The sequence below is a fragment of the Sceloporus occidentalis genome, unplaced genomic scaffold, assembly GCF_023333645.1.
Source record: "Sceloporus occidentalis isolate IW3139 unplaced genomic scaffold, rSceOcc1.0.p SCAF_14, whole genome shotgun sequence".
NCBI classification, from domain to species: domain Eukaryota; kingdom Metazoa; phylum Chordata; class Lepidosauria; order Squamata; family Phrynosomatidae; genus Sceloporus; species Sceloporus occidentalis.
The window spans coordinates 9376886-9400931 of NW_028316994.1; the positions used below are offsets into that span (position 1 = coordinate 9376886).

The 24046-nt window shown below is 42.9% G+C and overlaps 2 protein-coding genes across 4 annotated transcripts in view; both read left to right on the forward strand.

Moving 5' to 3' along the window:
* The first annotated feature begins 7339 nt into the window (after positions 1-7339).
* The window catches only part of SRCAP (Snf2 related CREBBP activator protein), a 30669-nt gene continuing 13962 nt past the window's right edge, over positions 7340-24046 (forward strand). The window contains exons 1-16 of one of the 3 annotated variants that reach the window (XM_089480125.1): positions 7340-8094; positions 13326-13399; positions 14889-15121; positions 15472-15714; positions 15872-16057; positions 16406-16546; positions 17132-17348; positions 17609-17895; positions 18177-18267; positions 18574-18663; positions 19232-19387; positions 19960-20192; positions 20281-20458; positions 20825-20961; positions 23519-23688; positions 23774-23966. In XM_089480125.1, coding sequence (XP_089336251.1) covers positions 15077-15121; positions 15472-15714; positions 15872-16057; positions 16406-16546; positions 17132-17348; positions 17609-17895; positions 18177-18267; positions 18574-18663; positions 19232-19387; positions 19960-20192; positions 20281-20458; positions 20825-20961; positions 23519-23688; positions 23774-23966 — 2367 coding nt within the window. In that variant the 5' untranslated portion in view covers positions 7340-8094; positions 13326-13399; positions 14889-15076. The remainder of the gene's footprint in view (positions 8095-13325; positions 13400-14888; positions 15122-15471; positions 15715-15871; positions 16058-16405; positions 16547-17131; positions 17349-17608; positions 17896-18176; positions 18268-18573; positions 18664-19231; positions 19388-19959; positions 20193-20280; positions 20459-20824; positions 20962-23518; positions 23689-23773; positions 23967-24046) is intronic. The other 2 variants (XM_089480126.1, XM_089480127.1) reach the window with 2 other exon arrangements.
* On the forward strand, positions 8241-13319 carry LOC149303830 (uncharacterized). The gene has a single exon (XM_089480128.1). It carries the CDS (start codon positions 8644-8646, stop codon positions 12604-12606), a length of 3963 nt encoding a protein of 1320 aa, XP_089336254.1. The 5' UTR covers positions 8241-8643; the 3' UTR covers positions 12607-13319.

Genomic DNA, 24046 nt, shown 5'->3' on the forward strand with positions numbered 1-24046 from the left:
GTGTATATATAATGAGATATCTTGGAGATTGGACCCAAGTCTAAACATTAAAATATTTTATGTTTCCTATGCACCTTATAAACATAGCCTGAAGGTAATTTTCAACATAATATTTTAGATACTTTTCTGTATGGAACAGAAACAACAGAAGTCAAAGATGTCACTATCTCAGCAACCCAAGTGGACAGTTTTGGATTTTGGAATTCAGGATAAGGTAGACTCAACCTATAGTTCATGTCCTCTGGAGAAGAGAAATTACATGAGAGCAAACCACCTACTCTTTCAGTTACATCATGGTCCTGAAAGTATTCATAGAAGGGCAGTAATGGGGAACTAGCATTGCAGTTGGGGACGTGGTGGCTCAGCAGCTAAGATGCTGACTCTGTTGATTGCAAGATCAGCAGTTCAGTAGTTTGAGACCTGAGTGCCACGTAATGGGGTGAGCTCCCATCACTAGTCCCAGCTTCTGCGAACCTAGCAGTTCGAAAGCATGTAAAAGTGCAAGTTGATAAATAGTTACCACTTTTAGTGGGAAGGTAACAGCGTTCTGTGCAGTCATGCTGGCCACATGATCACAGAATAGTCTTTGACCGTGCTGGCTCTTCAGCTTCGTAACGGAGATGAGATTTGCCCCCTATAGTTGAATGCAACTTGACAACCTTGTCAAAGGGGAAACCTGTACCTTTTAACATTGGAGTTGGGGGCATGACAAATTTTGTTATAAAGACTAAATCAGTAGTAGTTCTACCAAAAAAGAGTCTCTTTCTACATTGACTTTAGAGGCAAATTGATAACCCACTGCAAATGGCTGCCTCATGTGGAAAATAGTTTTTTTGTCCTCACCTCCATCCTTAGCTTTTCAGACTAGGTCACTGAATACTCATTCGATAAAGTTGCTGCAACACAATCATCAGAAAAAGTTCAATCAAAAAAACCACACCTGTGAGGCAAGATTTAGCAGGCTGATCCCAGGAATCCCCTTAGTAAACTTGGGTCAAAAATCGAAAGAAGACCCTACTGAAACTCATCTCAGGTTTAGGACAAAAGAAGCCTGCGGAATAACTTGCCACAAGCTGCACAAAGTATGTGTGCAGACATACAAAGTATAGTATGTGGAAGGTGGATCTAGTATGTCTAGATACCATAAATCACTTGTAAATCAGAAATATTCCCATTGTCTCCTAATAGCCTTGTCTAGATATAGGTTAATGAAGAGCTTGAGATATCTGTTGCTGTAATCTAGAGTAAGTTTTTATGTTCTGAGAGTGTATGCTCTTGTTACATAATTTAACATCTTTGTTGTTCTGCTCCCACATTTCAAAGAAATGGGCTACATTATTAGGAGCCTTCTAGTGTTTTAGCATTTGATGTTTTCCCAGTTGACAGGATGGAATGTGCTCATAGTGTTCCTTGCACCCTGGTTACTTGTCCCAAGGGAAACTTGTGTACTTGTTTTCAAACCCCTATCAGTTTCTGCCCCAACACCACTTAGGCTGAGAAGGTGCTTATAAGGGCCAGTTATCTCTACCATTAACAGACATATGGGTGCATTGTTGCAATCAGGCAAATCTATGGCTTCTGTATCTCTGAGATCCCATCCTGCCATATCACAGTCTTTGAAAAAGCAGGAATTCAACCGGATACAGCATAGGCTCGTTTTGAAAGTAACATGGGTTTCCTTTACCATTGTTGGTTTCATAGACCATCTCCTTTGGAGAAATTGTCATGAAGTTATAGATAGATTGGGGGGGGGAGGTTGGAGTTACGGAGAAAGGAAAGCTTCTAAATCTACAAACTGCTTTTTTTTTGTCCCTGACTCTGTGTTTTCCAACTAACAACAAGCAGTGAAACTACATTGAACTGGGTCCAACCTTCTCCCATTGATCAGTGCTGCTTTAGCAAGAAAGAGTTTACAAACCTGAAATACTTTAGGCATGAAATATTTAGCGAAGTGTAGATTGGTTTTTCGAAATAAGACACAAATACACAAAGGCTCCTGCACCAAACTAGTTTGTCTATATCAACCTTCCCCAAGATGGTGCCTATGCTGCTTGCAGATTATGATGTAATCCTATCAGCCAGTCATAATTTATTTTGGTCCATAGACCCAAAATGTACATGTTCAATTAAAATATACATATCATTAAATCCCCAAAATAAAATTGCCCACAATAATACAAGAGTTGCGGAAGTTACTAAATCTAACTCTATCTAACTCAGCTCTAATTATCTTTTTATACATAGTGGGGTTCTAATCCTAGCTTCCTCAGAGAGAAATTTGGCAACTACAAGAGTGACATTCGGGCATTTATCTTCTAGCAAGAATTTTACATAAAAAAGGTCTGATCTTCCATTCATCTTACTTAATAATGGATAGATTTTGGCTTGTCAGATATGTAATCCTATACTTCCAGAAGGTGTCAGGTTGGGGAAGGATGGTCTTCACACATGAGATAATTAGGTGATGAGCTTTCATGCAGTCTTGACTCTTGTAGTTTTCTATAGACTGACTGGCAGCTTAATTCCCAGCTTTCTTTTGTAGTCAGTAATTAATTTCCCCCCAAAATATTTTTAAATATGAAAAGAATTTGACAAAACTTGAACTGCAAACAAGTGATACATGTGTACATCTGAGGAAGTAGACTGAAGTCTGAATGCTAATTTCTTTCAGTTAGTCTCAAAGGTGCTACAAGATCTCTTCATATACAGTACATGTTCTCCTAGGTATCACTGTTTGGTGGATTTCTGTTTGAATTTACTAAATGGCCAACACAGCTATTCCCACATGTTCTCCTAGAGTTGAAGTGAACCTCTTTCATGCTGTTTGTCATAAAAGAAATGTTAAATACTACATAGAATCTATACAGTATTTTATATTTCTCATATGACAGTGAAGTCCAAGAAGAGGAGACAAAATTGTTTCCAACTACACAGATAATAACTTATTTTTCTATAGTATTTTAAAATAATAATTACAGTAATGTTTCCTGAGCATTTTGTAACTCATCTTCTACAGCAGGAAAACCTAGACTTTTCCAGTGCTAGAACAAATAGATGATTGATTTAACATTGAAGATTTATACAAAGGATTGATAATTGTGCAAATATTACCAATAACTTCATTGTTCTGGTCTCAAAGGTAATATTGGACTGCAGTTAGTGTAATAAATGTAGATTGCATTTATTATTGTGTAATAGTTGCAGTCCATATTTATTATAACAAAAGTTAGTCTTTTGAAGTGCTGCAAGACTCTGCTGCAACAGTCTTAACAGGACAACTATCCTTGGAGATAACTTCCTTACTTCTCAAAGCAATACATTTCCAGAAGATTTCCACATACTAAACATTGCCATCAAATGTATTTCGATCTTATAATCTGTACAACACTATGCCAAAGTTGGTATAATTCTATACATACCTACTTTATCCTATACATATCTACTCAAAACTAAGTCTATTGAGTTCAATTAGGCTACTGGGAACTTGGAAGTCACTTTATTGGACGGTACCTCCCAGAATCCTGTCCATCAACTGGGAGTTATAGTATAAAAATAAAATTTCCCAAGGTAATTTCTGGGTAGGTGGCTATAGGGATGCAGTTATCCTCTTGTTTCAGTGGTGCCCGATACCAAAAGAACATTGTCTTAAAAATGTCTGTGTTGAACGTCCATTACATGCATAGCCTCAATGTTAACTTCTAATAATTTAAAACAAAAAGTATTGAGAATTACTTTACTAGTCAGTCAACCAGTTGCATGGTAGAATGATCTTATATATTCTTGGTAACAGCCTTCTTCGTGAGGCTTCTCATAAAACAGTCTCAAGCCTTCTTGGATTCTTTCAGAAATGGATGTTGTCCATGAAATATTGACAGGTTTTTTTTCTTACAATGCCAATAAAATAATATATAAGAATTATATGAAAAAAATACAGCTCTGAAGGTTTGTTTGAATTGTTTTAACGACACTCTGTCTCTCACACACAAACCAGGAGAGCTAGTGTGGTGTAGTGGTGTTGACTAGGACTCCAGGAGACCAGGGTTCAAATCCTTCCAAGGTGACGGAAGTCCACTAGATGGGTTTTCATCCCTTGGACAAGTGACACTCCTTCAGCCAAGAAAGCCCTGTGATGGGATAACAACCAAGAACAAAATGACAAAAAGAGAGATTGAGATTGCCAGAATGCAGTAAGGTAAAACTTGTGTTTGTGATGTCAGAGAGTTGTGCTGATAGTGGATAAAAACAGGGATAACAAATCAGATGAGGATGATGGGAATTGAAGTAAAACACAGCTGAAGAGCACTGGCCAGGGAGAGCTATACATACACTGCAATTCAAGTCCAATACTTAAACTCAGTGATTTCAATGTGCTTCTACACTTTAACTCTGTCTTAATTTATGACCCTAGTTAAATAATCACAACAGTATATTCAAAGCCAACCAAGGACCCAGTTTTGGTAATGTTTCTTCTTCAGAAATTAATTATGTGACTTAGTAAACTAGTATGATTCTACAGTTTTGTCACATAGAAGCATGCATGATCAGAAATCCATCCAGCTATTGCTGAGCAGACATCAGATGCGCATAGCCAGGCTTACAGCTTCTGTAGTATTTTAAAGACTTAACAACTATAACAAACATTCATCAGCTAAAGGTAAAAATGGAGAAGCAGATAAGATTTTGCCTTTTATTTCGCAAACCTGTCCTGTTGTAGGAATATACAGTATGCAGTCCTTGGATTAAACTGCTGCTATTTTCATGTTGTAAATCAAGAGATTTTGTTCTGAATACATGTGCTTAGTAAACCTGCCTATAAATAAGACAATGCATTAAAAAAGACATGCCATGCTCACAGTAACAGTAGGTAACCTGATTAAAAATACTAGTGCTTACTTTAATTTGTTATTATCTATAGCAAACGTGATATTTGCTTAGGTGGCGAAAAACAATTCAATTAAATTTAATCCCTCATTAGTATGCTCTTTCCCAACCTCTCCCCAGCTTGCAGAGGATGCTGGGAGTTGTAGTTCAAAACATCTGCAAGGCATTAAGGTTCGGCATGAACGTTGCACTAAAACAACTGCCAGGTAGTGTCACACGTGTTTGTTAAATTTTCCTGATCCAAGCCTAAAGCGAAACAAATTGGCTTATGAATGGATAGCAGACGCAGGCCTTGAACAAAATTTTTCTGTGTTCAGAAAAGGCTTTAGTCAAACCACACTGCAGAAATATTTTTTGTACAGGGCCAACCTTGCAATATTCATCCAGTACAGAAAGATTAGGATCAGAGTGAATATTTGTTCAAATTTTGCACCCTGCTCTTCCATAAATACAGTGGGCCCTTGATAGATCTGCTTGAGTTTGGTTCCAGGACCCCCCAGATACCAAAATCCATGGGATGCTCAAGTCCCATTATATACAGTGGCTTAGTAAAATGGCGTCCCTCTTATAAAATGGCAAAAACAACATTTGTGTTTGGAATTTGTATGTATATATATATATATATATATATATATATTAGTATTTTTCAAGGTGCGGATGGTTGAATTTGTGGATAAAAAAAATCTGTGGATAACAGAGGCAACTGTAATTGTGGCTTACAAAATCAGTAAAATGGAAAAAATATGAAAAGCAATCCTATAATAACAATTGAAAGCAAGCTTTAAAATTAGGTAATGCTAGTCTGAGAGACAGTGTGGTGTAGTGGTTTGAGCGTTTTGGACTACAGCTCTGGAGATCAGGATTTTTATTCCCTGTTTGAGCACTGGGAGACCTTGGGGCAAGTCACACTCTCTCAGCCTCAGAGGATGGCAATGGCAAAGCCCCTCTGAAGACACTTGCTAAGAAAACCCAATGACAGGGTTGCCTCAGAGTCACCATATGTCAAAAATGACTTGGAGGCATCCGACAACAACTTTAGGTTAGATGTATACTTAGTCATTCTTAGGCAAGATGCACTTAAATATGTGGAGTTTAAAGTACTACTGAGCAAGATATTAATGCTCAGGTTAAGGGCCATTGATTTCATTGGGGATGATAAGGCAGGAATCCAACCCATTAATAGGGCAATCCTGTTCATGTCTGTTCAGAAATAAGTCGGTTGATTTCAATATGGTTTGCAAGGTATAGGATTTGTTTGAAATCATATTAAAAGCCGAGTAAGAAATAACACCAGTAATTTAGGTCGCGTGTGAATATCGAAGCTGAAATACATTTTTGCTTATTTTTTTACACTCCTTTCCAAGTTACTTTCCCTTTTCCGTCTTGACATTTTAAAAATCAAAATCTGGAACTGTAATTCTTTGGTTAGTCATGATTTGAAAGCTGGATTTTTTCCCCTTTGGTTAATCACGATTTCAAAGTTGGGTGTTGAAACTTTTAAAGCTCGAAATGTATATTTATGGTCCAAAACACACTGCAGAAATAATCCAGTTAGAGACCGCTTTGGCTGACCTGGCTCAGTGCTAGTGGACCCTGGGAATTGTAGTTTGTTGTGGCCCCAGAGCTCTCTGACAGAGAAAGCTCAGTGTCTCACAAAAATACAGTTCCCAGAATTCCCTAGCAGCTAAAGCGGTCTCAAACTGGAGTATCTGCAGCGTGTTCTGGACCAGAGATTAGATGGCAGCATTGTGCGAAAGCTGATGTTTTGTGAGACAGTTAGCACTCTGGTGCCACAACAAGCTACAGTTCCCAGAATTCCCTAGCAGTTAAAGCGGTCTCATACTGGATTATTTCTGCAGTGTGGCCAACATAGTATTTAAAAAAAGAACTATCCAGGAAGTTTCCTGAATTCAACTTTAATGGTTCTGAAACGTTTTGTAAACTTTGCATGACAAGTAACTTATTGCTTATTTTTATTTTTGGCCATTTTATTGAGGTCAATGAAACTTTGGTGACTATGGAGTGACACCTGGTGGCACCTCAAAATGTTTTAAGCAAGGACCAAGGCAGGATTCCCCGCTTCTTTTACTCATGAACATTATAAAGTGTCTCTTTTATACATGAACAATTCGAAAAGTGGCGCCATCCGTTGGGAATCCCTCAGAGAGAGAGAGAGAGAAGGAGAGCTCAAGTTCTTCCTCAGAGGCTTCCAAATATGTACTGAGGTGGGAGACTACAGCTCCCAGCATTCTCTCGGACTCCGTTTCCCACAGTCCTCTTCGCCTGCAATCCTCGGAGCTAAGTCTGCTGCTGTCCTCGGAGCGAAGGTGGCTCGCTCTCTCTCGCACACATCGAGCCCTGCCGCAGCCTTTCAAGGTGACCCGGCGGGTGAAGCGCGAGCCATCTTGGCTTTGAGACCCTTCAGGGTTTTTCTGTGAGGAATTTTTTATCTTTATCTCTTTCCCCCCTGAACTCTCGCGAGATTTGGGCCGCTCTTGTGGCTGACGTCTCGCGAGATCTGGGCGCCGAGGCCGGCGGGCGGGGGGAGCAGTGGTGGGAGGAGGGAGCGAGGGGAGGGGGCTGGCCCTGGCGCTTGGTGTTGGTGGCGGCCGCCATTTTGCCGCGGCGGGTCGGGGTTTGGCTCGGCGGGGCCTGGTTAGGGATCAGCAGCCGAAGGGAAAGGGTCGGCGACGTCCCGAGCAGCACCGGCGGAGGCCGCGCAAGGGGAGAAGCCGAGCCGGGGAGGCCTGGGGGCCGAGGATGGCGGCGGATTCTCTGCGGCCCAGGCGGCGGCGCTGGGGCTGAGGCGGCGGCAGGAGGAGGCGGGGCTTCCCCTCCCTCCTCCTCCTCCCTCCTCCCTCCTCCCACCCAGGTAAGATGGCGGACAGGCCGGGGCTTTACTCCTGCCGCTCACACCCACAAAGTGAGGAGGGAGAGCCATGAAGGAAGGAAGGGAAGGGATGAAAGGAAGAAAAGACGCGCTTTCTTTTCCTTTCTCTCCCTTGGGTCACTTCAACCCCCCACCACTAGAGGGAACGCTAATGAAAGAGCGGCGGGGGCGGGAAAAGGGAAGGATTCTAGCCAATGGGAGGAAGAGAGTGCGCGCGCGCGCTCTCAGCCGGCCTATTATGACTTCACCCTCCTCGCTCTCGCTCCCCCTCCTTTTCTCTCACGAAAGCGGCCAACCAACTGCCGCCTCCTTCGACCGAGTGGGTAGGGGAGGGGCCCAGCTGAGGGAAGCTTGAAGGGACGGGGACAAAGGGGGCGGGGCTGTGGGAGGGACAAGGGGCGGGGTTTGGGGGGCAGGGGAGGGTCAGAAGGGGGAAAGGGGTGCTAAGGGGTTTAAGGGGGCGGGCCTCCAGGCTTTGGGGTTACACTGGGAAGAGAAAGGAACAAAAGGGAAGGGGGATCTCTTAAGGCTAGGGGCAACAAGAGAGGAAACTTAGGTTTGCAAGTTGAATAAGCATTTGAGGATCGGGGTGGAAGTTGTTGGAGGGACAGTAAACCATTGCAGGAATAAGGATAGGATTACATCTAGTTGAGGTTGTTTTTTCCCCAGCAGAGTGGAATGTTTGGAAAGACCCCGAAGATCCAAGAGTGCAAGGAGTAGCAGGCTGCGAGAAGAACTAAGTAACTAACTAAAGGTGGTTTGGGGTAACTAAATCGGGGCGGGGGAGATAGGGTTAGATTTACATAGCATTGTTCAACGGTCTGGAAAGTTTTGAAAGTGACGGAAAAACGAAGGGAAAAGGGCGATATAACATGGAGGCGCCTGAAGAAGCCCAGTCTAGTAGTGAGGGAGAGGAGAAGGCGGTGGATCAAGAGAGCCCAGTGGATGAGGCAGATAAGGAGACCTCAAGGTTGCTTCCTGGGACGGGCGAGGAGCTGGTTGAACCAGAGCAGGAGATGTCTGAAGATGTGGCAGAACTGAATGAGGAGACAGTTGATGACAAAGGGGAAGAAGTGATGACTTTAGAAGCGATTGAAGAAGAGGCTGAAGAGGCTGCAGAGCTTGAGGAGCTTGAGGCTAGTGGGGAGAAAGAAAAAAATGAGGAATCGAGTGAACCAGATCAGGAAGAAAATAGCGTATTTCTAAGCCGAGATGAAGAGGAAGGCGAAGGGGATACCGGAGAAGAGATGGGACAGAGGGGTGCAAAGGAACTTGTGCGTGTGGAAGAAGAAGAACCGGATGAAGAAGGTGGTGTAGTTCTTGAAACAGATGGAGAGTTGGCAGGAGCAGAGGATGGGGAGGAAGGGGATCATGCAGGTTCTGAAGAAGGGGTTGAAGATGAAGATGCTAAGTTAATTGGGTTGGGTGAAAAAGAAATCGAGATGAGCGGCGGGGAGGATTTGGTAGCAGAAGAGGCTGAAGAAGTGTCAGGATCGGATGCAGAAGAAAAGACTGGAGAGGATGTGGCTGAATCAGCAGAGGATCAGGGAGAGGTTGGGAAGCTGACAGGACTGGAACAAAGGGAAAGCCTAGAGGAGACTGAAAAGGAACAGGATGCGTTACCTGCAGTTGACCAAGAAAAAGTTGAGTCACCTGTTATAGATGAAAGGGAAATCCTAAAGGAGACTGAAAAGGGAAAGGATGTGGTACTTGCAGTTGACCAGGAAAAAGTTGAGGAGTCACCTGTTACAGATGAAAGGGAAATCCTAAAGGAGACTGAAAAGGAACAGGATTCGGTACCTGCAGTTGACCAGCAAAAAGTTGAGGAGTCACCTGTTACAGATGAAAGGGAAACCCTAAATGAGACTGAAAAGCAACAGGATTCAGTACCTGTAGTTGACCGAGAAAAAGTTGAGGAGTCACCTGTTACAAATGAAAGGGAAACCCTAAATGAGGCTGAAAAGGAACAGGAGGCGGTAACTGGAGTTGACCAGCAAAAAGTTGGGGAGTCACCTGGTACAGATGAAATGGCATTACCAGAGGTAACTGTAGGAGTAGATGCCACATCAGTAGAAGTTCAGGGGGAACAGGAGGGGTTGGTGGGACTAGGTCAGGAGCAAACCCGGGTGTTGACTGAAGAGGGAGTTGGGGAATCAACCATAGATCAGAGAGAGGATCAGATGTCGGGTGAAGTAAGTGAAGAGGCACCTGGGGTGATAATTGGGAGGGAAGACCTGACACCTGGAGTGGATGAAACTAAGAATGTGTCTGTAGAGCAGAATATGTCATCGGCCGTGAGTCAGGGGGAGATTGAAGGTGTGATGAGGGCAAGCCAGGGAGAGGTGGAGCAGGTAGCTGGAAAAGAGGATGTGGCATTGACAGAAGGTCAGGGGGAAGCTAAGAGACTCCTAGAAGATCTGAGGGAGGCAGAGGGTGATGCGGGACCAACAGTAAGTCAGGGGGAAGTTGAAGGCTTGATGGGAACAAGTCAAGGAGAGGTAGACCAGGCGACTGGGAAAGAGGATATAATACCAGCAGTGAGTGAGCAGGAAGCTGCCATAGCCCCAGAAGATCTGAGCAAAGAGGGGAGAGAAGGGGCTGAAGAGACCATGGTAAATCAAGGAGAGGTTGAGGTGGAGATCAGAGAAGAGAACGTGGCATCAGCGCTGGACCAGGTTGAAACTGTGAAGGATATGGATCAGGGCAAGACTGAGGAGGATGCGACAGTAGTTGTTGAGCATGACATCACCATAGAGATATCAGCAGTGGTTGATGGTGATTCCACAGAAACAGGTGAGGCTGCAACTGGAAAAGTGGATATGGTACTAGCAGTGGTTCCCACTGAAACACAAGTGGTGACTATAGAACAAGAAATGACACTGCCAGTAGGTGTCGAGGAAGCAATTGAGATAGTAGAACCACCAAAGCAAGAAGATGTTCCCAGAAGAGACTTGGACGGAATACCTCTACAGAGTGATGAGCAGGGGATGAAAGAAGAGATGAAATCAAGGAGGAGTCAGGAGAAAGTTGAAGAGCTAGCAGCACCAGAAAAAAGAGATGCAAAAGACTTTGAAGGAGTCGATCAGGGGGAAGGCAAGCAGTTGGGATCTGCAGATGTGGTTGCTGAAGAGGAAACTGGAAAAGGACGGGTGGCATCAGCCAAAGATCAGGCTGAGGCAGAGGAGGTGGTGGTACTATATCAAGACCAGGCAGCAGGGGTTACAGATGTAGCTGAGAAAGTATTGAGTCAGTATCAGCTGGATGCTGTGGGGGGGAAAGTAACCTCCAAGGAAGAGGCATTGGCTTGGAGCCCACAATTGGGTGAAGATTTGGCAGGTCCAACTCAGGAGATAGCAAAGGTAGAGGCGGGGATATCCCGATGGGATTCAAAAGCGGCTAAGCCAAGTCAAGAAGAGGCTGCACTTTATGCCACAGTAGGTTTGAAGACAACTGAATTGTCAGGACAAACCCTCAGAGTGTCAGAAGAATGGGGTCGACCAGGTTCCTCAGCATCATCACGTTTATCACAGCACACAGCTGTAGAAAGTCAAGAGCAACAGCACAGGGGAAGGGGGAAAAGAATTAAAGGACTGGCAGGACTACAGCAGGGGCCAATTGTGACGCTACATCATGGGGCAGCCCGGGCAGCTAGAGGGAGAGGGGTGCTGGACCACCTGGCTCCAGGGTTGATTGTGACCAGTTTAACTACACAGGCAGAACAAAGGGGATTAATAAAACAGGATCATAAGCAGTTCGGAAGGGGGGCATTAGAGCAGAGGGAGACCCGATCAGCTGAGCCAGGACTTTATGGGACAAGAGTGAAGGTGGGTGAAGGAATGGTCCTCATGGGCTACAGAATTGGCCGGGAAGGAATGTCCTGTTTCTCAGAGGCAGATAACAAGGGAATGATGTTTCAGCAAGGGTCTGGGTTAGAGGCAACAACATTGCAGCCAGGGCCTGAAGTAGAGGCAGCAAAAGCGCAGCAGGGGCCTAAGCTGGAGACGACAGGAAAGGAGTCCAGCCAGGAGCTGGCAGAACAAGTCAAAGAAGGACAAGCTGTTCAGGAGCAGATGGTGCAGGGAACTGATGTAACTGACGTAGCAGGGCAGCAGCTAGAAGGAGTGCATTTGGCATGGCTTGGAAGACCACTGTCAAGAGGTTATGCAACATCAAGACCAACCTCTGGCTGGACTGCAGGGATAGGGGCAGGACATGGGCTTGCTTTAGGACCTTTGCGTGCAGGAATAAAAGAACGAATTGATATGATGGTAATAGGGCAGGGAGCAACAAAGTCAGCAGGACAGAGTCCTGAACCACCAAAGCTTGATGTGGGAAGAAGGATGCTTGGACTGGCAAGCAAGCCAGAGAATGTGCACTGGCTCAAGAAAGTACTGGTATCTGAAGGGCTAGCGGCTCCACTCTCTGTAGCAGGTCATAGCCCAAGCATAAAACCAGAGAATCCTAGCTTGATAGCAGAACAACAGAAACCAGGCCTGTTGTGTGGGAGGCAGCATTTAAAAGATTGGCGTGATGGTGTGATGGGAATTGCAATTAAACAGTATAATGCAGTGAGGAGAGCAATGTGGGGTGCAGGCCCAGTTGGCTTGCATGTCAAAGGAGTGAAGGTGACAGGGAGTACAGATGGTGTTTCACCTAGTAACATCAAGACTACTTCCATTCTGGAACAAGTTGAATGGAAGATGCGGAAACTGGCAAAGCATGTGACAAATGAGAGTGTGCCAGGATTGGAAGTGGAAGGACGGGGGATGACTGATCTCTCCAAGCAGGATATGGAGTTAGCAGAGTCGGGACAGGGCCATAGAATTTCACAATAACTGGATTTAGTATTGTGATGAAAAGGTCACAGAATAATGGGTTATTTAATAGTTAGGGGTGAACTGAAGACTACAGAAACACAATATAAAGCAGAGATTAATTTAAAAGGGTAGTAATTTAAGTTGTAGATACTCAGCTTGCTGAACTAAGTAGACTTAGAGATCTGTGACAAGAAAAGACTAGGATAATGAGCCAAATGTGACAGGCAGAATATTGACACTTCTGGAGCAAAGGTGGATGTAGAGGGAAACAAAACACAAGGTAAAACAAGATTGGGAAATGGATACTGGAAAAAATAAAGGCATCTGATTCCCAAGCTTTGGTGGCAGGCACACTGACCATTAGCAGACTGTTCAGATGCAGCTGCCAATGTCTAATACAGACAAGGGGTGAGGTTAATCCTGTCAAGAGGCGGGATTAGTGAAGGAGTTGACATAGTGGCTCTCAAGCACCCCAAACAGGTTCCTGCCTCTTCTCATAGGCTTGGATTTGGTAGCTGGTGCTTACATTAAAACTCTTCATTGCAACCTGCAGTCAGGCTATTCCCTGTCTGCATTACAATTATGGAGAAACAAGGTTTAGTCTTTGCTTCAGCAGAGCCACTGGATACTCTGGGTTAGAAGGAGCAAGTGAAAGATGCCAATCAAGAAACAGACACTACAGCTATCCTACGAAAGGGTGACTGCTGTCCTGTATTGATAGCCCTATCTTCTTTCAGGAGTAGTCTTCCTCAGGAAAGCGAAACCCTGGAAGTACAGTCTGAAAAGCAAGAGGACTTCTCAGTTCACACAGGTACAGATGAAAGTGCCATATAGGTGACAGTGACCCAAGTACAGTATAGGTGACTGCATTTTCATACACAGAATACCTGACCAGTTAGGACACAGTAATGTGTTGCATTCATACTGAAAACATTCTTGGTTGAAATAAAAGACAGTCATCCAAAATAAACTCAGTACAGCAAACTAAATGTTCTTTAGTCAAAAACAGGTGGAAATAAAGGCCTGTCTACAGGGAGCTAAAGATTGAGGGAGGAAATTCCATTAAATAAGGAGCCACTATTAAAAAGGCCTTGTTCTTTTTACTGAACAGCATATTTTCTAGTAACAGACAGCTTCCAAATACGTTTGCATTTGGAATACCTGTACCAGCTTTGGCTAGTATAAAGAGCTCCTGGCTACCACAATGACTTCTTCCACAGTTCAGAAAGCTCTGAATCCAAAAGAACCTATCGTCTTTTTTTTTTTAATGTATTGTTATTGTAATGTACAAAACACGATACAAAAACTATATACAAAGCATGACACAACAATAAAACAAAATAAAACAGTTTATCTCACAACTTTACATTATGTTGCGGGTCTCCTTCTTGAGCTCTGCTCAATGTAAGCAGTAATTTTAAAGTCCAGTACTATCTTTGTGTAAATCTAGTCCAGAATGTCTGATCAAAGGTTCAGATAGGTTGTCTTCTCTTGTTTCTACTTTTTATTTACAAAGTCAATGAGTGGGAACCATTTATACATGAAAAATCCTAATTTTGGTCATCCTGTATAACTTGCTGTTCTGTCAGACAGTTTTTCAAGTAACCATAGGTCTCATACCTTTTCCCACCACATATCCAGAAACACCTTTCCTGTTTTCCAACATCTGGCAATTTCTACATGGGCTGCTGTAGTGAAGAAATGTATGAGATTTTTATGTTTCAAATTTGAGTTCTTGCCTACATATATAGATAACAAAAGTGTTTCTGGACATAATTTTATTTCTTGGTTGCTAATCAATGAAATTTGTTCAAATACCAGTTGTCAAAATGTGTTGATTTTGGGGCACACTAGCCACATGTGCAGAAATGTGCCATTATCATTACAACCATGCCAACATTTGGAAGAAACATTTTTAACCATTCTGGCAAGCTTCACTGGAATCAAATACCACTTATGAATAATTTTCAAGGTGTTTTTTCTAATCAATTCTGATCTGGATTTAAAAAGGGTGGAAGACCAAACTGCTTACAAACAGTCTTTTAGTGGAAATATGATGGCGTACAAAAATTCTTGAATGTTTCTTGTCTAAGTTTGCTGGTTTTGTGGTGCTTTACCATGTATTAAAGGCTACTGATACAGTAAGCAGCAAGCTTGATGGTTTTGTTTCGACATGAGTAATTTAACTTGTTCCAGAAATAATCCTTTAGTTTAGTTTTGGTTAAAGTGTCAGTCTTCAAGGTTTGTTTAACATTTTTCTGTTAACAGAATAAATGATTGGTCTTCATTAATTTTTTCAGCTAATTCTGAGACAGGCAGTCCCGAGCGCAGGCTGGGCTGCCAAAGAACCCAGGAGCTGGACGGCTCGTCCCAGTGGCTGGCTGACCAGAATGAGGCCGGTTCCCAGCATGCACTTGAGCAAGACACCAGCACTACAACCACAAACGAAGCTTTTGGGACGAGAGGCAAAGAGCAAGAGAGAATTAAAATGCAGAGCAGTCCTCCCCAACAGCACCAGACACTGCACACACAGGTAGAATTGTTGGTGGTGGGAACCACAGTACCAGCCTCTATGTATTAGACACACGGGATGGAATATAACTTTTGTAAAATGCTTGTGGTTTGGCAGAGGCTCTCAAACTGGATTTGGAATGCTTTCATGTGGTATGTGAAGTGCTATGCTATGGGGAGCAGGTTGGGGGGCAGAACAAGGGAAACTTGTTTTTAATATCCCACACTGACATTTCTCTTGAGTACATTCCTTTTCAGGATAGACACTACTATAGACGCTGGATTCCCAGTGATTGGGCGGCATATAAATAAATCCTTTTATTATTATTATTATTATTACTATGCTAACATGTTTTTATCTCCCCTGCCTAGAGTACATCAGACAAAATGACGGGCAGCAATCCAGTGTCACCAGCCTCCTCGGGCTCACCTGCCTCGAGTGGTAGCATCTCCCCACCACATCTTACTCACGATTCCTCTCTGGACAGTCACCTCAGTTTTGATGTTTCCAAGACACATAACAGAGCCCTCGTGTCAGCTGGGATGTACACCTCACCTGACCCAGCAAGCATGTGGGACAAGACCCATGCAGAAATTGCTGAGCAGGCCAAGCACGTAAGCCATGCCTAATTCCGAGTCATTGGGCCCTTTCCATAATCTTGTTTCAGGCATTCCCTTGCATGATGTAAGCTAATGGGTTGTGTATTCGCTGCTGCCAAACTGCAGTGCAAAGGGTGGAGATATGGTTCCTAACATGGGCCCTTTATTTCAGGAGGCAGAGATTGAGAATCGCATTGCAGAAATGAAAAAGGAGGGATTCTGGTCTCTGAAAAGGCTTTCAAAGGTCCCTGAGCCAGTTCGGCCTAAAGTGCACTGGGATTATCTTTGTGAAGAGATGCAATGGCTCTCAGCTGATTTTGCCCAAGAGCGCCGCTGGAAGAGGGGTGTGGCAAGAAAGGTGAGTTCTCTCACTTTTTTCAAACACTTTTCCAATCACCAGACCATTGTTCTAGATTTAGCCAGTTTTCAGATATATGTTCCAATATTGGCATCTGTGAAACAAACTTTGGGCCTTTCTTAATTGTTTTGTGGTATCTGTTAGGCTTGAAGGCATTTCCTTATTTTGAAGGCTTCTAGCTTCTACTGTTTTGAATGGCAGTGTAATGTATGTTCTTAAAATTACCATCTATGAAGTCGCCATTAAGCTATACTTAGCTCTCACTAAAATCCAGACCCAGGAAGTGGGATATACAGAGCATGTACAGCTGTGGTGAGTGGTGGTCTGTCCTTTCTGTCTTGCATGCAGGTTGTGCGCATGGTGATCAGGCATCATGAAGAGCAGAAGCAGAAAGAAGAACGAGCCAAACGAGAGGAACAGGCTAAGCTGCGCCGTATTGCCTCATCCATTGCCAAAGAGGTCAAACAGTTCTGGAGCAATGTTGAGAAGGTAACTAGATTTTACATCATGAAAGCTGTATGTAGTCTTACTTGTTTTATCTATATAAGTGTCATCCTCCAACTGGTATTGATCTATCAAACCAAAAGTACAAAAAAGCTTTTGCAACAGAGTTCTCTGCATATAAATTTGTTCTTATGGTTTGGTTGGTAAATTTAGTTAAACTCAATTTTAGTTGTTATGCTTGAGTTTAAACCCCCAAATTGACACGTTTTGGCACTTTATGCCCGGTATATTCTCTGGTTGGTCAGAGGAGTCCATATATGTTGGGTCCTACAGCAATCAGTACTGTGCTATCTTAAAACCCTCTTCTGTTTTAATTACATTTTTACATTAAATTGCATTCTTTGTTTTAATTACTCTGTCCATTGAAAGTGCTTTACAGTACATTTCTGATTATCACAAGTAGAAATGGCTACCAGTACTTTGGCAGAGAGCATTGCTATTGAAGTTTCAGAAAACAGTAGGTCTTAAATGGTTTTAACCCATCTCTTTAATTCAGGCTCAAGCTCCAGCAGCATTAGGTATTGCAGGCAGATGAAAGTTGAGACTTTTTCCTTCACACTTTTCTCTCAGGTTGTGCAGTTTAAGCAGCAGTCACGTCTGGAGGAGAAACGGAAAAAAGCCTTGGATCTGCAACTTGACTTCATAGTGGGCCAGACAGAAAAATACTCAGACCTGCTAACCCAAAGCCTCAATGAGACTCTTCCGGTTCCCAGCAGGAGTGGTGGTTCACATGCTGGGTCCACTGCCTCTAGCCCACCACCCACCACTCAACTTATTGAGGATGAAGGTCAGAACTTTAGATGCTTCAATTCTGCTATGAACTTGACAGTTGCCACCCACTTGCCAGGGTTAGTTATAGACTGGTACCCATATCGGGTACATGTCTTGCATTCCATCTTCTGCTCTCCAGGCCTTTATTTCTGTTATAAGTGAATTTTGTTGCCTATAACCTATCCTTGCTTGCCAAATGTGTGATTATCCTTCATTCTGAGGAAAGATTTTGCCTCTTGGGGATTGCGTCTGATCCCTCATTTCCTTTTCTGACAGATGGGGATTTCCAACCTCATGAGGAATCAGATGACGAGGAGACAATTGAAGTGGAAGAACAGCAGGAAGGGAATGATTCAGAGACTCAGCAACGAGAGATAGAGCTGCTAAAGCAGGAGAGTGAGCTGCCCTTAGAGGAGCTGCTGCAGTCACTGCCAGCCCAAATTTTAGAGAACTCTTTCAGTGTGTCGCCGTGTGCCTCAAGTTCTGACAATGATGAAGAAGAGGAGGTTGACAGTGAAGAGGAAGATGGGCAATTGGAAAAACAGACGTCCAAGAACCTAAAGGTTTGCTGTTGGTTTATGGATCTTAGATTGGGAAACACATTGGCATCCTGTAGCTAAAAACAAATCATTTTGGCTCTTGGAGTAGATGTTTGGCTGCAGATGCCCCTACCAGCTTTGTCTTCACTTCACCCTACAGGCTGGTCTCTCAGTGAAGGTTTGATGGGCTCCTGTCAGATTTTGTAACTGCCCTTTGTGACTTGCGTTCTGTGGCAGACCCATGCAGTACTAAAAATCTCACACTCTGATCTGTCTACTGAAAGCCTTTTCTGTTCTGTGCTTAGCAGGAAAAGCCGAAGCCTGTTTCACAGAAGAATAAAAAACCCTGGAAGCCTGATGAAGAAGATGAGGAATTCACTGCTAATGAAGAAGAGGGTGAGTGTATTGTTCTTTCGGGAGCTGACTGAATGACGAGTCCAAAGGACAAGTTTGGCATTTTGATTAATCAAGGAAATTGGTCTATGAAAATCTGGTTTTATGTGGATCCTCTCTACTTTAGGAATGAACACAAACCTCAGAATTTTAGAATGTGAAATTCTTTTAAAATTATTGTTAAATATGGCTAAATTTTGTGAAATCAAAGCTGTATTGTTTTATTTTATTTTGTTTATTGGTAAAAGTCTAGGGCATTAATTTGGGAGTCCTCCCATGTGCTAACCTGGTGAATATTTTCTCTCCTAGCTGAAGATGAAGAAGAAACAATAGATGCTGAAGAAAAGCTGGAAGGTGATGTGGATCACAGTAGAGAGCTGGATGACTTGGCCAAGGAAGGTTAGGAAGCAGATTGTGTCCTGGAGGGAAGGAGCAGAGCAAATGGGGGTCAGAACATGAACTCCATGGGACTCAGAAAACTTTTTTTTACTACTCAGTTGTATGTTTGTATGTATTAGGTCTATGTACCATGTTATCTAGAATTTCTGCGCTTAAAGTGACAGGATCAGAATAAGCATCTGTTCCATTTCAGTACTCTATCTGATGGAGTTTCTCTCTAAAGTGTCTCCAATAGCCTTGGAATCTTTAATACATATTAGTAGGCAAATTTTGTTCATTGATATTGTCCTTGGGTCTTCCATTGTAATTTTCAGAAATTGCTCCAAAATAATGACAATGGGGAGCAGTGTTAGCATCTGATCTAAGAAAGAGATAATGTGGAAGATCAGGTTGGCTAAGAAAGGACAACAAGCATTGAAACTGATACCAGGCTGGGGGTTAGTTGCTACCTCTGTGGGTTAATCCTCTACTCCAACTTATAGTTTTATAGTACAAAACAAGAGGGTCACCTTAATACACTTGCATCATAATCTGCAGCATAATGTGATGCTTTCTTTCCCTGTGACAGGTGAGCTGCCCATGGAGGAGTTGCTGCAGAAATATGCTGGTGCTTATGCCTCAGACTTTGAAGTGGAGGAGTCAGACTCTTCATCTGAAGCCTCAGAGCCTACTACTTCAGAGTATGAGGAGGAATCTGAGGAAGATGACAGCAGTAGTCATTCAGGTATAAAAAAGAAGAGAGAGGCTACTACGGCGTGCCCTTGGCTTATGCGGGGGATCCGTTCCACCCCCCCGCGTAAGCCGAATTCCACGCATGCTCAAGCCCCATTGCATGTGGTGGCATGGCAGCGCATGTGCGCCACAGGCGCACGCCCCATTCATTCCAATGGGACGCGCTGCCCCGCACAGCTTCCCGCATATGGTTAAAGCTGTGTATAGCGCGCCCGTGTATGACGCAGGCACACTGTACACGGGCGCACTATATATTATAATGCAGCAGAAACCTTTTTGTATTTATTACTGGAATCTCATCATTTGAATAATTTTTTCTGTTAAATTCAAACATTCCTCTCCAACCTTAGGATTGGGTTTTGATTTTCTAAAAGTGTTTATCCCAAGAACAATTTGATGTGTAACATACCTTGATGGAAAATATTGAGTGATTCTTGTCCTTGACTGCCACTGATTTAAATAAGTTGGAAAGAAATCAATCAGGTTAATTGGAAGAAGCTGTGACCTGCTTGTGCTTTTTTTGGTCTAATTTTGCTGTGTTTCCCCCTCCACCTCATACAACAGAAGAGGTAGACAGTGAGCAGGATGAAAGTGAAGATGCCATGGAAGAGGAGGAACCTTCAGTGAGCCAGGAAGAGGACTTTGGGGTTGAGTACCTCTTGAAGCAGGATGAAGATCATGGTGGTGAGGGAGACAATGATTCAACTCCAGCTCCTGGGCCCAAGAAGGAGATCACAGACATCGCAGCAGCAGCAGAGAGCCTGCAGCCCAAAGGATATACCTTGGCAACTACACAGGTGAGTCATGAGGAAATTTGCAGGGGCCAGTACTTCTTGTTCAGAGTGAAATAAAGCAGGCAGATTATATTGCTCTTCTCTCATGTAGGTTAAAACACCCATTCCCTACCTTTTGCGTGGGACACTGCGAGAATACCAACACATTGGTCTGGACTGGTTGGTTACCATGTATGAAAAGAAACTCAATGGTATTCTGGCTGATGAGATGGGGCTTGGCAAAACAATCCAGACAATTTCCCTGCTGGCACATCTAGCCTGTGAAAAGGGTGAGTCAGGGACTTTTGAGAGGCCCACGGTTGCTGGATGTGATATTAGAATTACAAATAACAAAATGAGAATGGAGCGTGAGGATGGGCTTTCCACAACGATTGATGATGTACTAAACTTCAGTACTGCTAGTATCTGTTGGCTTGTTTGTAGCACAGTTTAAAGAGATCTGTTTAGGAGGTAAATGGAGGCTCCAGTTTTGGGGATCTCTGGGGAGCAGGCTTTGGGGCAGACAGAGCTGGATTTGTTCAGGAAATGGTGCATAACTGCAGAGGGAGGCATAGAGTTAGCCTTGATCTCCAGAAAGTGCATAAAGTTCCCTGTATTTTTAATATACATACATACATGCATATCTGATCTTGCAGGCAGTTGGGGCCCTCACCTGATCATCGTTCCCACCAGTGTGATGCTGAACTGGGAGATGGAAATCAAACGCTGGTGCCCCAGTTTCAAGATCCTTACATACTACGGGGCACAGAAAGAACGTAAGCTAAAGCGTCAGGTAAGAGTTTTCAAGCATTTGCAGCTGGCAGTCAAAGATGGGATTTGTCTCTCAGTGTAAATGATTTAATTTTCCTGTAGTAGAGGAAATAAAGCAATAAAAAGTAGTGGTCTTTGTAGTGGTTTGTCCCTCACACTTGTTCTGTCAGGCAGAAAAACAAACTGGTGGGGTTTCCCCAGGGTTCCCCCACTCCATAGTGGGAGGATGATATTTACACATGAGAAGATTGCTTTGGGGTTGTAACAGAGGGAAATAGTGAGTTCTGTGGGATCGTGGATAAAAATTTTAAATATTTTTTGTCTGTTAAGTGAATCTAAAAGGTTGCTAATCTTACAAGTAAGAAATTAGACTACAGTGCGCTCACATCATACATGGGCGTCTTTTATGTATCTTTCAGCTTATGCTGAAAGACGCACGATGGAAGAAACAATGGCGTGTGCGTCCGTGGTGCACACGCCATGTCGCGCATCATGCATGAGCCCCATTATATCCAATGGGGCTTGAGGATACACACTATTTACCTTACGCGGGAGGTCTAGAATGGATCCCCGCCTAAGGCAAGGACACACTGTATATTGCTATTATTTGGGTTTTACAGGTATGGTTTTAATGTATATTTGGTGGGCTGAAGGACATGTGTTAGAGCACTGGAAGGCAGATTGGAATGTGCTATCAGATCTCTGTAGGATTTGAAGTAGATCAGTAAGGGTTTGTGATCCCCAGTAATAGCAAGAGGAAGAAAACATGGGTTGCACAGGAGTGGATTTCTGTTTGAAAGTACTGGGAGCTCAGTTTTGTTGTGTTCTGTTACTGAAATCAAGTGTTAACACTCAGAACATGCTCAGAGTTACACTCTTTTAAAATTCTGATTGCATATCTTTTGTGCCTGCCTCTGGCATTAGTTTATTATGGTATATAAGAAGAAAATAAAGTGGCTCTGACAAGACTGAAATCTGCACACTCCTTTTTTTTTAGAAAAGATGAGATTATCCTTGTGAGTTATTTTAAAATTATTTATTATTATTATTAACCTTTATTTATAAAGCGCTGTAAATTTACACAGCGCTGTACATACAGTCTTTTTAATTAGACGGTTCCCTGCCCATACATGCCTGGATACAATAGAAGGGAGTAAATAGGCAAGTATTATTCTACAAAAGTTCAGAAAACCACTAGGGGATTGGAATATGGCAAATGTTTGGTATGATATGAATCTGTCCGTTAGACATAGCATCAAGTTGCAGCCAAAATAATTTTTTTCATAGCATTTGAAACATGTTTTAATGCTATTAATAAGAAACTGGATTATTAAGACATTGACAAACCTGCAGATAAAATACATGAAAGCAATAATATTATAGTGTACAGTGGTACCCCGGGATACGAATGCGCCGCCTTACGAAATTTCCGGGTTACGAAAAAAATCTACTTAAAAAAACTGTTCCGCGTTATGAAAGTTTTTTCGGGTTACGAAAAAACTTTTGGTGCTTTTCGGCGCTATTTCGCACCAAATCGCGGCTTTTCCCCATTAGCGCCTATGGCTTTTCGGCTTGCGAAAGCCTTTTGGGTTACGAAAGTGGCGGCGGAACGAATTATTTTCGTAACCCGGGGTACCACTGTACTCTTCCAAGTTTGATTTAAACCAAATGACTTTAATAAAAAACACTCCTGGTTATTTTATTTATTTATTTTTTTAAAAAGTCTGGCTACAACTATTTTCCAACCCTCTTATGGGAACAACAATGAAACATTTTAATTTTAACCGTTTATTGGCAGTTCTTTATTGTTAGACCAATATCCAGTGTTTGTTGCTTCTTTTTAATCAGTTTATAGTAACAAAAATGCCATTCAGAAACAAATCCTTTAATTATCATATGTTTAGCCAAACAAGTTGTTTAACAGAAAACTTTTAAAAAATTAATTATTATTTAAGCCGGTGGCCATAACATCTGAACTGCATTTTGCTGTTTAATTTCCTGATTTGGTCCAATGTTGGTATACTTTTATTGCCAGATGTAAATCATATCAAAGCCTAATAACTTTGGATTGTTAATATTAAAAAGCATTAAAATATGGCTGATCAACCTTTAAATGTTTCACAGTATTAATGTAATAAGCAGGATTTGATTTTTTTTTCACTAAAACATTTGGTTTAAACCAAAAAACCTGTGGGGTTTGGTTGTTGTTTGTTGGTTTGTTTCTGTATATTATCCAATCCTGGATCCTTCCCATCCACAGGGGTTTCATCTCCCTTCCTGTAGATGGGAAAAAAACGCAGACAGTCTGGCACACTACTGGTGTAGTGTCATGCACAATTCCACATGCACACTCCACTGTTGAATAATGTAGGGCATAGTGATCCACAGGCAGTTGAATCCATGGATCTCTATACTGCTGATTTGGCAGGCCACTGTATAATGTCTGATTACAGAACAAGATGGACTTCATTTACAAATCATTGGCAGAAGTGATAATTTTGTTTTGGTTTGTGTAGACATCTGTCTAATGCAGGCAAGTGAATGGCTAACCTGGAGTCTTCTTTCTTGTCTGTGTTCAGGGGTGGACCAAGCCTAATGCCTTCCATATCTGCATCACCTCCTACAAGCTTGTGCTGCAAGACCACCAGGCCTTTCGCCGCAAGAATTGGAAGTATCTGATCTTGGATGAGGCTCAGAATATCAAGAACTTCAAATCGCAACGCTGGCAGTCCTTGCTCAACTTCAACAGGTGTGGAGCATGTACTCTTGCATTTGGGACAGGAGAGGGATGTCTCCTCCTTGGCTCTCATACTCCTACCAAATTTGTGTTCCAGCCAGAGGCGACTGCTGCTCACTGGAACCCCTCTCCAGAATAGCCTAATGGAGCTGTGGTCCCTCATGCACTTCCTGATGCCCCATGTCTTCCAGTCACACCGCGAGTTCAAGGAATGGTTTTCCAACCCCCTTACAGGCATGATTGAGGGTAGCCAGGAATACAATGAGAACCTAGTCAAAAGGCTGCACAAGGTGAGCTGGGTGGGAGTGAAGGACATTGGCCTGATACTGTTAAAAATATATGTGGAAGTAATATCATGCTATAGGAAAAG

What these genes read in the sequence shown, in the direction of transcription:
- LOC149303830 (XM_089480128.1), top strand. Translation starts at nt 8,644, where the DNA reads ATGGAGGCGCCTGAAGAAGCCCAGTCTAGTAGTGAGGGAGAGGAGAAG.